This window comes from Candoia aspera, chromosome 1 (genome assembly GCF_035149785.1).
Source record: "Candoia aspera isolate rCanAsp1 chromosome 1, rCanAsp1.hap2, whole genome shotgun sequence".
Taxonomy (NCBI): domain Eukaryota; kingdom Metazoa; phylum Chordata; class Lepidosauria; order Squamata; family Boidae; genus Candoia; species Candoia aspera.
This window is the reverse complement of record NC_086153.1, coordinates 79,377,003-79,394,344: the sequence shown is the minus strand read 5'-3', so window position 1 is coordinate 79,394,344 and position 17,342 is coordinate 79,377,003. Positions and strand designations below refer to the sequence as shown.

Below are 17,342 nucleotides of genomic sequence, written 5' to 3'. Positions count from 1 at the left end.
TAAATCAATGTTTTTCACTCTAATACAGATTAATTAAAGTACTTATTTTTTTTAGTTAAGAAATGTGTCAAGTAACTGAAAAGACTTTCGGTCTTCTCTAGTTTGAGTTTAGAAAATGTCAGCAATTGAAATAAAACCTCAATGGATAACCTAAAAGTAAGTTAAACTGATCATGGGGTGCTTAAAAATTAGATATTTTGCATACCTACATCCAGGATAATGAAGGTATTTTTACTTCAGTTCCTATTTGCTCATGTTAATGATTAGTAACTGCATATTAGATAAAATCCTTTTATAGCAGCCCCATAGATTAAGCATTCTCCGTCATACTTTGTGGAGCGTGTGGGCTGTTTGTGTGTGTTTTTAAGTGTGCACATTACGAAATCTTGCTTCTCTTTATTTTGTTCATACTTATGTATGAATAGTGCAAATTGTATTGCTAAGGATTCAGTATGTTTTTGCTCTTAGCATATAGATCTAGCTTTATCTGGCCAGTTCTTTTTCTGAACATTTAGGAACGGAATAGATGACATCTTTAAAGATGAAAAGATTAATTTTCTTTCCACTCCTTAGACACTACTGGTTAAATAGTGGCAGAGAAATTTAATAAGTAAGTGAATAAGTATTGTTGACTCTGACATTGTGTTTATGAGCACCAGCTTTATTTTGTAACCAACAGTCCACAAAGGGTTGTTATATATATTAACATTCCAAGAAGCATTTATTTTATGCCAAATTCAAATGTTCTTCTAGCTTGAGGTTCCTAAGCTTTCTAAGACAGACCTCCAGTTTTCAGAAACCTACCAAAATATTTCATTCTCCAAGTTCCAAGTTTTGTTGCACATTTATTGTAACAAAATGACACAGAAACTCAGATATATAAATAAAGTTAACCCTGCTAGGAAAGCCGAACAGAGGAAGAAGAAGAATCATCTACCTTGTCTCCCATTTCAAAAACATTTCAAGGATTTGTATAGACTCTCTACTCAGATCTGACGTACCTAGTACATACCGTATCTCTATGTACTAAAATTAAGTCTTCTCCGGTCCAAAATTTCCCTTGAAAAAAGTTCAGCTTAATCAAGATCAATTTTTATCTACATTTTATTCTGTGTCTCTCAATAATGTTGAGAAGGGCTTAGGCATTGTACAATGGAGATGGATCATTGCCTTAAGAAACTCCTGAATTTCAGATTTGATTCCCATCTGTTATCATAGTGATCTTCAAATACTCCTTGTCTCATTATAGTACATCTCAATAGTCAGTCTCACCCCCATTGTATGACAAAGTCTGTATATAATCTTTTCATTCTATTCTATGTTCATTTAGACATTTCTATATGAAGTTCATTGCCAGATACATACAGGGAGATGCTTCATGAATTCTGCTGACATTTGTAAAACATTTGACCAGAGATACTGCCAAAAGAATTTGCAGCATTTCTTATGTTTTCTGAGACTGATGGGAATTGTAGTTTAGCAGTATATGGAGGAGTACATACTACACACTTTGCCTTGGGCCCTTGAATGTAGGCAAAGATAGATGCAATCTTAGGAAAAGTCATTTCCTAAAACAACTTTATATGATCATTTGCTATCCAAGTAGGTGTCTCAGTTCCTACTCTTTAGTTCTTGCTCAGATAATACATATTAAGTCATATTTTTAAAATCATATTTTTGTAAGCTATCACCCACCTTCCCTGTTGCTAGTTACTAACTTAACTGTGAACAGACAAAAAATAATGACCTTTCCTCACCTTAAATAGTGGGTTAAAATTCATTCTTTGTTTTCAAAGCTCAAATAGTTTTTGACCTATTTCTCTCTATATGCTGACTTTCAGACATGCTGGGCCATTTGAAGAAGGTTCAACTCATATACTTTGCAGCAGTCCACCAGCATTCTATGTTGTGCCTGTCTTGTACAATTGGCACCATGCTCTTTCTATATCTTTCACCTTTTGCATTTTTTATGTTTTTTTAAGAAAAGCCTAGCTTTCTTTTTTTCGACTGTTCTCTTTTTCTTCTGCCATTACCACACTCTGTAGATGGGACATAGGCATTTCTGTCATTGTGTAGCTGTCCTCCTCCTGTGTAATTATTAATGACAAAATATGGGCAAAATTCATTTTGCTCTTTAAATTATCAGAAAACTTAGGCAAAACTGGCATGTTTTAAATCTGATCTGGTGCAGGACAAAGAGCTTAATTTTGCCCAGACCTTTTGAATATATTGTTGTGTTCGTTCTAATGCCTCAAGTCTGCTCTTTCATTCTGTGTTTTATTTTTCTTTTAATGTACATTAAGGTCATGGTAATTATATTGAAAAGCAAGCATGATAATACACATTCTAAATATAATGGCTGGGTGGTATTACCATGAAACAGTTGGCTGTATGCATGTGATTTCATGCACATCTTTATGCTTATTTGCTGTGAAGCTAAAACTTTACATCGGTAGCTAGAGTTTAAAACTTGGAACACAACTGCTGTAAGTCCACTACGCTTTGTGTCCTCAGAAGTGGTCAGTCTATAAATGGTTGTATAAATAAATAATGCTTGGTCTGGAATAACCATCACAGTTTGGGTGAAAATTCATAGGAACAGCTGAATTTTATGTCTGTGTATATGTGCATCATATCATTCCACAATTAATGCAGTTACATATTCATGTTCTAATGCCTGACACAAGTATATATGTTGCATCAATTGAGTAATGACATGATACAAGTGTTGACATATATTTCCTTTTGCATATGCTAAGAGAAATACCCTTTTACTATCCAATAACCTCAATTCATGAAATTGCAATGTTTCTGACTTGTTTTAGCAAATTTATAAGGCTCATTCAGCTATCTCAGTCGCTCATATTAAAAACCAAAACACAAACATATTGGTAAAACAGAGTGGAAAGTTACTTAATTATGTAATTTTGAACAGCAAGTTTATTTGCTAATGTAAGCATTGGAAACACTTGAGGGAAATTCTGCTGTAGTAATTTCCTTTAGCAGATAGCTGAATTAAAAATTGCTATGACCCAAGAAGTGCAGGAAATTAATTGTTCCTTTTCATTACACTATGTTTATATATTTATTAGATATGTGCAAGTATTTTGTTTTAGACAAAGTGGAGCGTACTAAGTACTGGTTATGATGCCACAGCTGATCTATATGGCTCTCTAAACTATTTTAGATTAATATATGTTCCTCTCCCTTTGTAATCTGCAGTTTCTTTCCTTTGCTTCTGGTAACTACCAGAAGTTTTGTTTAATTCAGAAGACGTGCAGGTGATGGAATGATGTAAATATTATGGTTGATCAAACTATCATGTTAAAATTATTCTAATTCTGCAACTGTACAAACAGAACTGTGACACTGAAATAATGAAAATGTGGTAAGAATGACGACACATTTGTCTTCTCAAGATGAAGGTCATCAATACATAGTTGCAAAAACGTTTTCTTGAAAATGTTATAAGCTGTGGATGGGAATAAAATGTATAAAAGCCTTACTTGATGGCTAATAGTATGAATATGCTTGTAATGATTTTGCAAGATTTATGTATGCAAATCTTACTGAATTCAGTGGGGATAAAGATAACCCAATTTACAAGACTTTTAAAGATTCTAGTTACAAGCAAATAAAGCACCAATAAATATCTTTGACTGGAATGTATGTATTCTAAGTTTCTGCTTTATAGTTGCATGTTGTCCTGTCAGTGAAGTGACAGTGTCAGCTTAGTAAAGAATGTCAGTTGATGGCAGAAAAAGGATAGTTTGTCAGTGAAGAAGGTCAGTAAATGAGATCAGAATTAAATATGTGCTTGTCACATTCTAGCAGCTGGCTTAAGCCCTGCTGTTTGTTGTTCAAATGCATTGGCCTTAAAAAGGAAGCAAATGTATTGTAGCCCACATAGTGAAGAAGGACAGCTGGTGTATTTGTCATTCCACTTAACTGACAAAGAAGGTCAGACTTAAAAAAAAGAGAGATATGAACCTCATGTTCATTGTGTAGCAAATTAAAGAGGTACTACTATAAATAATATATTTGTCTGCATTCTACAAACAGAAATATGTATTCTCTATAACGTACTCATTCATATTGAGGGATTTGATTTATGAGTATACGTTTTTATTTCTTGAAATTACCTCAAGTAACTTCTCAGTGAGTTCTATGAGAAGAAAAAAATAGTATTATGATGAAATGAGTTCAGTCAAGTAATTAGGGGACTGTTCCTGAAAGAGAAAATGCTTTAAAATTGGGGATAATATTCAAACAAGTGGGCATTTGTGCCATTTGTTCTTTTCATTTCTGGGTCTTGTAGATATTTATATCATTAACTACAGTATCTTCTTGGGCATTACACTTCATTGACTCAGTGACTTGATATGTATGCTATGCTATGGAAATGATCTAGGTTATCATTCTGTCCCCTATACAAGGGTGTAGAGGTCATATCACTTTCAGCCACTAGTGTCCTGATTACCAGGAAACACACTGAGACGATGACTTGGTCTCTAATATTTATTAGTAGTACTTAACAAGAATCCTAACAAACTGAGAAGGCGTGGGAAAACCCAGCCATATAAACCCCAAAGGTTAAGGCGGTCCCGATCTGTGTCTCTTTGAATGGCTGAACAGTTCCTCAGTGCTACGCATGCGCTTGACAATCTGGGTGGGAGCCCCCTGCTCGCCATCCTTACTCATGACAACTAGAGTTGACAAGGCCAAAATTTTCAGCCTGATTTGAGGTGCTTTAGGAGGAATATTGTCATCTAAAGCCTTTCAAAGACATCCGCTCTTAAAAAAACTCCCACGTTGATCAGTTTTCCTCTGGATTGTATAAGGGAAAAAAATCCATTCTTTAAGTCATTCTAAAATGACTCCCCCATAATCGAACCTGATTACTCTGGGGACATCATATTGCCCCTGGCCATAATTTTGGAAGCCATTTTTTAAAACAAGGAAAACATGCAGAACATGGTTTCTCTAATCCTTAATAATAGCTTCATTCTAAATTACATGGGTGGGAGGGAAGAGTAGAGTTAGAACTGCTGAATTGCTTCTCCCGTAGGGATGTATTGGGGGAAATTTTCATGATTTTTCTTCTTTGCTCTGGTGGGATTTGGTTCATTTTAAAACTTGTTGGTTGGATATTTGTTGGCTTCTCCCTCACACTAAATTTCGTCCTATTCAGTCTTTTTAAAGTTATCCTATAGATGGATATACAGACCATGCCTGCCTGCCTTTCTCTCTCTCTCTCTCTTATATGGCTGCCTATCTCATATAATGATTCTAAGTGGCTCACAGCTATCCATAAAACATAGTTAAAAATGAAAGTGCCCTCCCCCCAGGTGCCAGATCAGACATTCCCACAGCTCAAACCCCTCCTACCCAATGCTTGGGGGAAGAGCCAGGTTTTCACAGCCCTCCAAGAGGCTAAAAGGGTAGGGATCCCTCTGATCTCAGGTGGGAGGCAGTTCCAAAGGGCTGGGGCAGCCACTAAGAAGGAACAACTCAGAGGTCCCATCAGGTAGCAACATTTAAGGAAGGGGACCTGGAGTGTGCTGACCCTATATAACCTAGTAGGACAGATAGATAGCCTCAGGGAGAGATGGTCCTGCAAGTAACCTGGCCCTGTGCCATGTAGGGCTTTAAAGTGATAACCAGCACCTTGAATTGTACCCAGAAAACAACTGGAAGCTAGTGCAGCTCATGCAGCAGTGGTGTTACTCTAGTAAACCGCAGAGCACCCAAAACTGCACATGCCACTGCATTCTGGAGCAGTTGCACATTCTGGATGGTCTTCAAGGGCAGCCCCATGTAGAATGTATTGCGGTAATCCAAATGGGAGGTGACTAAGGCATGGGTTATTGTGAGCAAGGCCTCCTGTACAGGAATGGGTGCAGTTGGCACACAAGATGGATTTGTGCAAAGGCCTCCCTGGCCATGGCTGTCCCCTGCTCTTCCAGCAGAAGTTGTGAGTCCAAGAGCACCCGCAACTTGCCTTTGACTTGGACCCCCAAGTCTTGAGTCCCTTTACATATTTTTTCCCAACTTTCCATTGGGTTGGAAAGAATAACAAGGTAGGGAAGCCATGTATGGCTGCTGCAATTCTTTGCAGTCCCTTAATAGTCACCCCAGGCTGGGACATGTGACCAGGAGGTGTTATTATAAGCTACTGCCTAGCTGCTTCTACAGTAGGGAGGGGCTTTTTTCCCTGATTTTTTTCCCCTGCAGCTCTAAGCCAGATCCATCTGATTTTCAAATTAATTTTTATTTTGTTGACTTCTCCACCATGACAACTTTGGCCTTGGTTCTGGTCTATTTTCAGAAAGCTATCCTGCTGATAGAGAGTCCTTAGCTCTTTAACATGATTTCTTTCCAACATTTCTTTGGGCTGGTATAACAAAATCTGGTTATCTATCTATCTATCTATCTATCTATCTATCTATCTATCTATCAAATATTGTCACCACCCATCTCCCTCAAAAGAGGGACTCCAGGCGTTATGGTGCTTGGGTCAGCAGGAAGTTGGGTTCTATGTTAAAAATCCCTTGTTTCTATTTTCAGAGATAAATTATTTAAGGTTATAAGATGAAATAGGGTTTTAAGAATATTTTTTATTAAATAGCTTTTATTAGACTTTAAACAGCTTTTATTAGATTAACATACCACCTTTTCTTCGAGAGCTCAAGCTGACTTACATGACAAGCTCTATTTTATCTCCACAACAACACTGTAAAGTAGACTGTGCCCATAAGTCATTTTTGTGAGTTTCTATGGCTAAGGAAATACTTTAACCTTGATCTTCTCAGCCTTAGTCCAACATCTCAACATAATAACCCAAAAGCGGGTTCAGTTTAGTGGATTTACTTCTGTTCCACTAATTGCAGTATTAAACATGTGTTTAAATAGGAGAGTGAATGAAATGGGAAACATACTGCTATGAGCTTGGGAAAAAATAGCCCGGTTATCTCCTGATGAGACAAAGTTTAAAATGGCCCAAGATTCTATATTTAATGTGATAGAATATGAAGTATTTTGAGTTTTTCAACTATAGATGATCATAGAAACAGAGAACAAGCATGTTGCTCTTATTCTTCATCTCAGGGCCCAAGAATAGGTAGAATGATAATCTATGCTGATCATTACCTGCCACCCAACGCACAAAAACATCAGCCACTGGAAAAAAAAATCCATATATAGTAACAGTGATCTGCGAATGGGATAAAATAACTACAGTTTGTCTTGAGTTCAAAAGAAACTTTCAGAACACTCATTCATTCATTCTATTTCTATCACTGCCCAGAGTCCCCTTTTCAGGAGAGATGGGTGGTGATAGAAATTTGAAAAATAAAATAAAATAAAATAAATAAATAAATTCTGCCAGACTCAGAAAACAACTCCCTTGTGGTTTAACTTCATAATATAGATGTAATATCTAAAAATAAGTGCATAAATCTGCCATTATACAATAGACACAGAGATGACCATGCACTCCCCAAAGGCTCTACAGAACAGTTCAACAGTTTCCAGATAACCAACAGTGAGGGCACCAGCCCAATCTCTAGAAGAAGGCTGTTCCATACTATGTGTGTGGTGGTGTTGGGGGTGGGGAAGGCTGCAATCAAAACATTGCTTGTGAGTTGTAGCCATCTTCATCTCACATACCTGGGAAACATTAAAGATGTTGATGGCAGGTTTGCACTGCACGAATTAGGCAGACCATTTCTATGTGTGGAAGATGCTACATAATCACCTCTGTGCCAAACCATATAAGGTTCTATAGGTCAAAACTAGCCTTCTAACTGTACCCAGAAACTTACTGAAACAAGTGCAGCAACTATAAAAAAAGGTGTAATATTACTATTGCAATTTTGATTCCTAGTATCTGGGCTGCCACATTTTGTACCAGTTGCAATTTTTGATTGGTCAAAGGCAGCCCTACAGTATGTAGAGTGCCTTGCAGTAATCCAAATGGGTGGATTTATGTATGAGCTTTTATGTGTTTTTCTCCATAACCCTGTATTAAAGGAAATGTTATTGAAATAAGATCAGATTAGATCTTGCTTCATATTTCTTAGAAATATTTTCTTAGATATTTTGAAATAATTCATTCTATAGCTTTCTTTATGAAAAAGAAAGAGTCCCCCTTTTTGGGGAGATGGGCAGTGATAGAAATTTGAGAAATAAAATAAAAAATAAAAATGTCTATAGCAATACAGTACTTAAAATAACTTTTTTTTTTTTTTTTTTGCAAAAACTGTATATGTTTTTGTGTTCTCTGTTTTACTGATTTAAGGATAGTTCCCAAATACCAAGAGCATAATAATGTTGTGGTTTTGATAAAACGTATAGTGCTGTATTTGTTCTCTCTTTTGTTATTATTCTTGGGGATACTATAAACATACGTAGTGCTATACTTGTTCTGTCTCTCATTATTCTTGGTGACACTATAAACAATTCAGTAAAAAAAAATGACAAGATCAATGCAATTTTAAACAGGTTCCACAAACATTTTATTATCTGTATAATTTATTACATTTGTAGAAATTAGTTGTATTATGTTTTCTTAGCAAATACCTGCTAACTCCACAGTATATCCACCTTTTCATTTCTTAAACATGTATTTTTGGTTGTCATTTCTTTTTCTATTCAAGGAGCATAAATAGAATTAACTCCTAGTTTCAAGTTTTATACATGCCAAATATGGTTAATATTTTAAAAAATAGGGTTGAAAAAATTTCCTGGAAAAAGAGAATGGCAGTTTTGTGCTGCAGTTAATAAAATTACATAGCTGTGTCCATGAAATCACCAGGTGACAAACTTGATTTTAAAGGTTTTATCTACATGTAATTGTTTATAATTGCACTTTACAATGATGGTATTATGGGAAGTGATGTGGATTACTTCATATTAATTATTAAAGTATTAAATTGGAAACTGAGGAACAAGCATTCCAGAATACTTTGATTTCTAGGACTATATTTGGGGGCAGTTGGTAGTGTCTGCAACTAACATCCACATATCCTTTCTGGGATATCTGAGTATGGCTACCTCTCCAGGTGAAAGTCCATCCAAGCAGATAGTTACTGCTACCACCATCTGTTCTTTGGTAGGGAGCTGGTTCCTTCTCCTGGAATCTGGATGAATCAGAACAGGAAAGTCTTCTTCCTCAGGGAAAAAAAAATGTAAATAAATGGTTCCAGTTCTCTTCTTTTAATCAGCACTGTTAGATGGTTTTGAATTTATATGGTACTTAAAACAAAATCCCTCATTGGAATAAGAAAGGATTTTTTAAACTTTAACAAAGGAAACCAAGCAAGGATTGAGATAATTAACTACAACAAGTTACATATGGCTGAAATTGTGTATGAAAACTAACAGTTTTTACCTGATAAACAGTCTGAGCAATGGAAGCAGATAGGAAACTTCTTAAATTAAGCAAGCAATGCTGAAAAGAAATACAGGTAGTCCTCACTTACTGACAGCAATTGGGACCGGCAACTGTGTCGCTAAGCAACTCCGTCGTTAAGTGAAATGGACTTTGGCTTTGCTTATGGGAAGCTGGATGTGATGGTCACAAATGGCGATAGTGTGACTGCGGGGACTCTGCGATGGCTGCAAGTTTGAGGACCTGTCGTAAGCCTACTTCTTCAGCGCCATAACTTTGAACGGTTGCTGAACAAGGCAGTCGATAAGTGAGGACTACCTGTAAAAGCTTCTCTCTCATGATTAATCTGAACTTTCATTGCTAACTTTTCTTTACTGGCTTCAAGTCACTGGGATCTTTTTGGACATCAGTCCTGAATTCATAGGCTTAGTCACATGAAATCTATTCCTTTAAGGTTCTTGTTTCCTCCAGAAGTCTCCAGCCATGATTCTCAAAAGAAACTCGCAACTTCCTCTCCTCCTGAAACCTACTCCTCTTCCTCTCATTGGAGATAATGGTGTCTGTGTTTAGATAATACTCAAGTCCCTCGGTAATCATCAGGCCATTCACTTAAGGATCTTTTAGGTCTTTTATCTACTAGAGATGCCTAAATATATTGCAGAGCCTTTGATGGCTAACATAATGAAATGTGTTTTTTAACGTGGGTGACAAATATATCTTTTCCTGTCTTTGCCTCATTTTTTCCCTGGTGGATTCCATTTGAAGTATAGACTTAGTTATCTTTCCAAATAAGTGAATGGTGTCTACATCAGGTTTTTTACTTCCCTGGGAATGTATAAACAAGGGCTCTATGTAGAGTTTTTTGCCTCATATATGGAGTAGTTCAGTATTTGAAAAGATTTCAAGGTAGTAAAACAAATTCAGTAAGACAGGGGAATGCAAACATTTTAGCCAGTGGGCATCTGTGGAATTTTAAGACTATGTTGTAGGTACTGAAGCTGCCATGGAGAGGACTCTTGCCCTTTACTAAATGACTGTCATTCAGTAAAGCATTGAACCTAAAACTAATAAGAAAGGAGTGTATAATCACTAGAGTTATTTGTTTTCTTGTTTTTAAAGGAAGCTTGTAATGTGTTACTAGAACTTCAGCAATTAGGTTGATGAATATTTTCCTATGCAGTAGACAGTACTATAGTTTTTGCCCTGGTGATTAGTCTGCTTTGTAATAGTACCTCTTTCTGGATTGCTATGCATCACTGTGAAGCTAGTAATGAATGTCCAAGTTCAGAGACTGGATGCAAATCACCTGATTAATTCCCCAGAGAGAAAGCTCAGAGAATCGGGGGGACCAAGGAAGTGAAGTGCACTTCTTAAGCTCAGCTATTTGTGCCAAGTAGTGTACCTTAGATGCTTTAAGTAACTTCCAGATACTAATTGAGTTTGAGACTTCATCTTGGACTTAAGGGACCAAGTGCCCTCAAAATCATGATTTGATCATGAGTGTGCTGTGGTTAGTGACAGCTTATTTGAAAGTTTTAAGAGAATACATAGTCTCCAATCCACATCATTTGTAATTATCTTTGAAAGGAAAATAATTTATAAAACCTGTTGAAAATGAAAAAAAGCTATAGAACTAGAGAGATAACTGAAAGAAGCTTGTCCAGTTAACAAAAGAAAGATTTTTAATGTCTTGTTTTCTTTTCTTTCTAAAACCTTTCAAGCTCATTGCTTGATTGCTCCTGAGTATGAGCCAAATATTTTCACACCTTGATTACTGATTCACCAATGGTCTGAGTTTCATTGGAATATTATCTGCTATCATGGCAAACTGGCTTCCAGTGTTGTGTCCAGGTGGCGGTGCCTAGTAGAAATGCTAAATGCAAAAATGGAATGGTGAATTCTGGCATCCTTGTTTACAAATAATGATCCATCTTTCCAGATTGGAATTGAGTCATCATAATCCCAATATACAAAAAAGGAGATAGGAAGAAGCAAACTAACATCAGCCTGATTAGTCTGTTGAGCAAAGGTACAGTAGGCACCACCATGGAAAACTCAAGATTGGATGGTGCAGCATTACATCCTGATGGAAGAACAAGCTGGTTTCAGACAGGGACAGTCAGCACTTGATCACTGCCTTCTCCTTCATCTTCTGATAGAAAAATATTACAGTCACCCACATGGGATCCTTTAGATTGTCTCTTATTGATGTAAAGGACTTTGATTCAATCCCTAAAGCTAGGTTCTGGGACAAACTGCTTGCTTATTTTATTGAGCAGCACCTTTTGTTGTAGTTGATGAAATGACATGAAGACAATGTAATGCAGGCTTGATCTAGTGCTTCACCTTTTTCTTTTACCCATAATCCACATTCACAAAGGGGAAAAGCAGGGTTGTTTTGACAAAGCTGAATTTCCTCCTCCCCTTGTTAAATAATAGATTTGTTTCCACTTGCATGCCAACATTACAGCAACTCTCTTGTTTGCATACAGTAGGCCTGAGATAGAGTTTCTGTGGTCTTACCCATTATTGCAGTGAGGATCTGCTTGTTATTAACTACAACAAGACTAGTCACCTTTCCTAAAAGGCCTATTATTCCTGCCACTCTTAGAAAATTAATGGCTTTAGCATTGATCACATTAAGGTCTTTAAATATTTGGACATATTCTTCTAAGCTTTGATGACCTGGAATCAGCAGGAGAGAGATGTCACTGCTAGGGCTCATAAACTTTCAAATATAATTTTACATTTTGCTAATGGTAATGGCAATAATCATATCCCAGCTGCAACAGAAATTTTCAGAGTTAAGGTCATCAGCCACCTGTTATACAGTATACAGATTTGCAATTATTGTGAGTAAGCTCTTTAGAGCTAGTTCAGTCTAAATTTTTGAGAGTTCATGCAAATGCCCCATTGTATATAAAATTTCTACTGAGACTGGAATCCTAATTTCTGTGATGACCAGCATGCAGCTTTGCCGTTTGAAATATTGAATCGAATTACTGGGGGGCAGGGAGGCAAGCTTTGGTTTCTCTATAGCAAGGCTTTTATGTTCTCATGGAAGCCAGTCATCTTCACATATTTAAGATATCATGGGCTATTAACCCCCTGCCTTGCTTTGCATGGTCCTGAGAAAACCTGGTAATAATTGAAACAAAAGTCCCTTGGTACTGATAGCCAGCATGAAATAAGCAAAATCTTATTTCTGTGTGAAAATGGGCTTGTTGGAAAGAACATTTTTCCCTGTCAGATGTTTAGCAAACATTCTCTGCCCATCCTGTAGAACAGCTTTCACTCTCACCATTACAGTGTTTTGCCATCTTCACTATAAGAAGGAAAATTAAATCATACTGTTGTACAAGAGACTTAGCCCTTGCTTACTGGAAAAAGTAGTATTGCTTGTACTTCTGTAATGCCCCTTCTGTGTGGTATGGCAAGTTAACACAATAATGCTTTTCTTAACCAACTTGCACACCCACTAAGACAATAATACTTTCCTCCTCTTAGCTGATAAGTCATTGGATATCTGCAGTCACTGAATTTGTTACAGTTGCAATTCCTATCACATGTTCAATTGTTTAGCAATTATGGTAATCTTAATACTTTGTAATTTGAGCATCTGTTGTAACCCAATACCGACACTAGCTTTTTTCGGTTCTCTAGTGTGCTTTTTTAACTTTAACAAACAAAGGTTTGTCATTGTTTTGAAGGAATAATTCAGAATGATAGGTATGTGCTGAGGCTACAGATTTACAGAATGCTTGCTGTTACTATTTTCATTGTGTTATGAGTAATTATTTTTCTTCTTTAAAATTTCAGTTTAATTTTGTTGGAAGAATTCTTGGGCCTAGAGGGCTAACAGCTAAACAACTTGAGGCTGAAACAGGATGTAAGATAATGGTCCGAGGCAAAGGGTCCATGAGAGACAAGAAGAAGGTAAGTTATTAAAGAATAGCAACTGATTGTCAGGAAAACTTTTTCACAGATGGCAGAATTTCCAGTATCATTAAATGATTAAACTAATAAAATACTCTGTAGTTACTATGTTGCAATAGATTATGTATCATAATCAGCTGTTAATCATGATTAACCATGATGGTTAATCATGACTGATTTGTATTTATTTATTTATTTATTTATTTATTAATCACATTTCTATCACTGCCCATCTCCCCCCAAAAGGGGGACTCTGGGCGGTTTACAATAAAATTCACTTTAAAACCACAACATCATAAAGTCAACACCTACAAGACTAAAATAATAAATAAATATAAATCTGGAATCCAAGTGGGAAATTTCCATTTGGTAGGGAGAACTCTACATCACCAGCCACCCCCAGGAAGAGCTATTGCCCTTCCCATCCCAAGCGAGGAGGCGGAACCAGGTCTTCAAACCCTTCTGGAAGGTTGAGAGTGAAGGGGCTAGCCTCACCTCCGGGGGTAGAATGTTCCACAGGGCGAGCGCCACTGCAGAGAAGACCCACCTCCTGGACCCCGCCAGACGAAATTCACTTACAGACGGGGTCTGCAACATGCCCTCTCTGCATGATCGGGTGGGGCGGGTCGATGTTAAGGGAATGAGACAGTCCCTCATTCCCATGTAGGGCTTTAAAGGTGATAACCAACACCTTGAATTGGACCTGGAAGCAATGCTTGAAGTCTGTACTCTTGGCCCCTCTATTGTACAATTACGGCTGAGATGTTCATTGCAAAAATCCTAAAGACAATACCTTACTTAGAAAAAGAGCTCAAGATTTTTCAACTATAATAACACTGGTTGTTTCGTGGTTATAACACTTGACTCAAAAACAGATAAAGTCTTCTGATTCATTCTTTATATAGGAACACAGTGTTATTTTGATAGTTTGATATGAAACATAGATTCAGTTTTAAGAGGTAGTAATTGTTGGAGAATTTTTATATCAACACTTTAATATTTATTTTAGACTTTAAGGCACTAGTATTAAATTTAGCTTTCACTTTATAAGAATATAAATATAAGTATGCAAAATAAAATGTTTATGAAGTTCTTCTGATTAGTATGTAAAATTTAAAAAAGCAAGGCTAAAGATGACATAGTTTAAAAGCTTAACATTTGTAAATTGGTTATAATGGAAATTGGATAATTAGAAAATTTAAGGAAACTGAGTTGGTTCCTTTTGAAGAGAAAAGGCCAAAAACTTGATTTTAAGTGCTACTTCAAATGGGATGATTTCTTTGTGTACATCTGTTAACATGAAAGATGACACATTTTGCACTGCTTTAGGTTCCTATTTCTATGCCTAACTGTAAAAGTTTTACACTTTGGCTATATTCAAACCATGAAACAATGAGAAGAATGCGTATATATGCTCCTTGCAGTGTAGGAACATATACAGTGTAGGATGACTTTCAGTGTATAGAATCTGTTGTTCGTTGTTACTTTTATTAGTGAGGAACTAATGGGGAATGTCATTTTAACCAGTAACATGTTGGCAAAGACATTCTTCTTTAGATGACTTTTTCTTTAATAATGAGGGAGCTCTAGAATCTAATATCATTTTCAAAGGTTAATCTTTTTGTAGGTGTAAATATTAAATGTTGCAATTGTTTTGAATTGCTCCAGAAGTAGTTTAATTAGTATGATTCAAATGTAAAGAATATAATACGTTTATTGTGAACTGGAATACTGAAATTGTAAATTGAAAAACTAAATTTCTTTGTATTGTAAATCATACCTCTTCTATGGTAAGACTACTCTGGAAGACAGAACATGCATTTCAGAGTGGTTGCTTGCATGCAAACTATGTTTTGTCCAGCTCTGGTTTAAAATATCCTAATTCATTCACTGCCACAGCCCTCTCCAGCAGCTGATATTCAGAAATACATTGTCTTTAAACATAGTTCATCCATTTATTCACTTTGTGTGAGATGGGTGGCTGTATAAATTTAACAAACAAATAAACTTGTTGATAGACTCAAACTCCTTGATCTTTTTCTAATTCACTTTCGAAGCAGTAAAAGCTAGTGACAAGTAGCAAAAGCTAGATTGTGTGAGAAGTAGGGTCTAGCTGACTCAGGAGACACAAACCCCCTCTAACTGCTGTATATTTGCTTTCAGTACTGCACATTTCATACCACTGAAAGAAAAATCCTCCACCTACATCCCCCACCTTGATCTTCTTGCACGCCCATACACTCTTTTCTTTAAAAAAGTATTATTTGTAATTAAACATTAAAAAAAATTCTATGTGTGTGTTAACAAGAAAGAATAAACAGAAAATGTGAAGATAGAATCAGGTAAATAACAAGGAGTTTACAAGGATGATGAAGTTATGGTTTTACCATATTCTTAAATATTTAAAGATACCTTTATATCTTTGATCCAAAAATCACTGAACTCTATGCCAAATAAAAAATAATAGAACACGCATATCAAGAATAACAGTACAGTATAGATCATGCAGCAACATTATGAAATTATAAATTGCAATGTTGTTGTTTATTCGTTTAGTCGCTTCCGACTCTTCGTGACTTCATGGACCAGCCCACGCCAGAGCTTCCTGTCGGTCGTCAACACCCCCAGCTCCCTCAGGGATGAGTCCATCACCTCTAGAATATCATCCATCCACCTTGCCCTTGGTCGGCCCCTCTTCCTTTTGCCCTCCACTCTCCCCAGCATCAGCATCCTCTCCAGGGTGTCCTGTCTTCTCATTATGTGGCCAAAGTATTTCAGTTTGGCCTTTAATATCATTCCCTCAAGTGAGCAGTCTGGCTTTATTTCCTGGAGGATGGACTGGTTTGATCTTCTTGCAGTCCAAGGCACTCTCAGAATTTTCCTCCAACACCACAGTTCAAAAGCATCTATCTTCCTTCTCTCAGCCTTCCTTATGGTCCAGCTCTCGCAGCCATATGTTACTACGGGGAACACCATTGCTTTAACTATGCGGACCTTTGTTGTCAGTGTGATGTCTCTGCTCTTAACTATTTTATCGAGATTTTTCATTGCTCTTCTTCCAAGGATTAAGCGTCTTCTGATTTCCTGACTGCAGTTAGCATCTGCAGTAATCTTCGCACCTAGGAATACAAAGTCTTTCACTGCTTCTACATTTTCTCCCTCTATTTGCCAGTTATCAATCAAGCTGGTTGCCATAATCTTGGTTTTTTTGAGGTTTTTGCACTTTCTTCTTTCACCTTCATCATAAGGCTCCTCAGTTCCTCTTCGCTTTCAGCCATCAAAGTGGTATCATCTGCATATCTGAGATTGTTAATGTTTCTTCCAGAGATTTTAACTCCAGCCTTGGATTCCTCAAGGCCAGCTTGTCGCATGATGTGTTCTGCGTACAAGTTGAATAGGTAGGGTGAGAGGATACAGCCCTGCCGTACTCCTTTCCCAATCTTAAACCAGTCTGTTGTTCCGTGGTCTGTTCTTACTGTTGCTACTTGGTCGTTATACAGATTATTCAGGAGGCATACAAGATGACTTGGTATCCCCATACCACTAAGAACTTGCCACAATTTGTTATGGTCCACACAGTCAAAGGCTTTAGAATAGTCAATAAAACAGAAATAGATGTTTTTCTGAAACTCCCTGGCTTTTTCCATTATCCAGCGGATATTGGCAATTTGGTCTCTAGTTCCTCTGCCTTTTCTAAACCCAGCTTGTACATCTGGCAATTCTCGCTCCATGAACTGCTGAAGTCTACCTTGCAGGATCTCGAGCATTACCTTACTGGCATGTGAAATGAGTGCCACTGTTCGATAGTTTGAACATTCTTTAGTGTTTCCCTTTTTTGGTATGGGGATATAAGTTGATTTTTTCCAGTCTGATGGCCATTCTTGTGTTTTCCAAATTTGCTGGCATATAGCATGCATTACCTTGACAGCATCATCTTGCAAGATTTTGAACAGTTCAGCTGGGATGCCGTCGTCTCCTGTTGCCTTGTTATTAGCAATGCTTCTTAAGGCCCATT

The 17,342-nt window shown here is 36.9% G+C and overlaps 1 protein-coding gene across 6 annotated transcripts in view; it reads left to right on the top strand.

The window, feature by feature from the left end:
* Positions 1-17,342, top strand: part of QKI (QKI, KH domain containing RNA binding) — a 123,009-nt gene that overhangs the window by 41,597 nt on the left and 64,070 nt on the right. For all 6 annotated transcript variants that reach the window (XR_010068244.1, XR_010068242.1, XM_063307733.1 and 3 more), the window contains exon 3: positions 13,211-13,327. Coding sequence is in view for 4 of the 6 variants with exons in the window: in XM_063307733.1 (XP_063163803.1) it covers positions 13,211-13,327 (117 nt within the window). In the remaining 2 variants the exon portion in view is untranslated. The remainder of the gene's footprint in view (positions 1-13,210; positions 13,328-17,342) is intronic.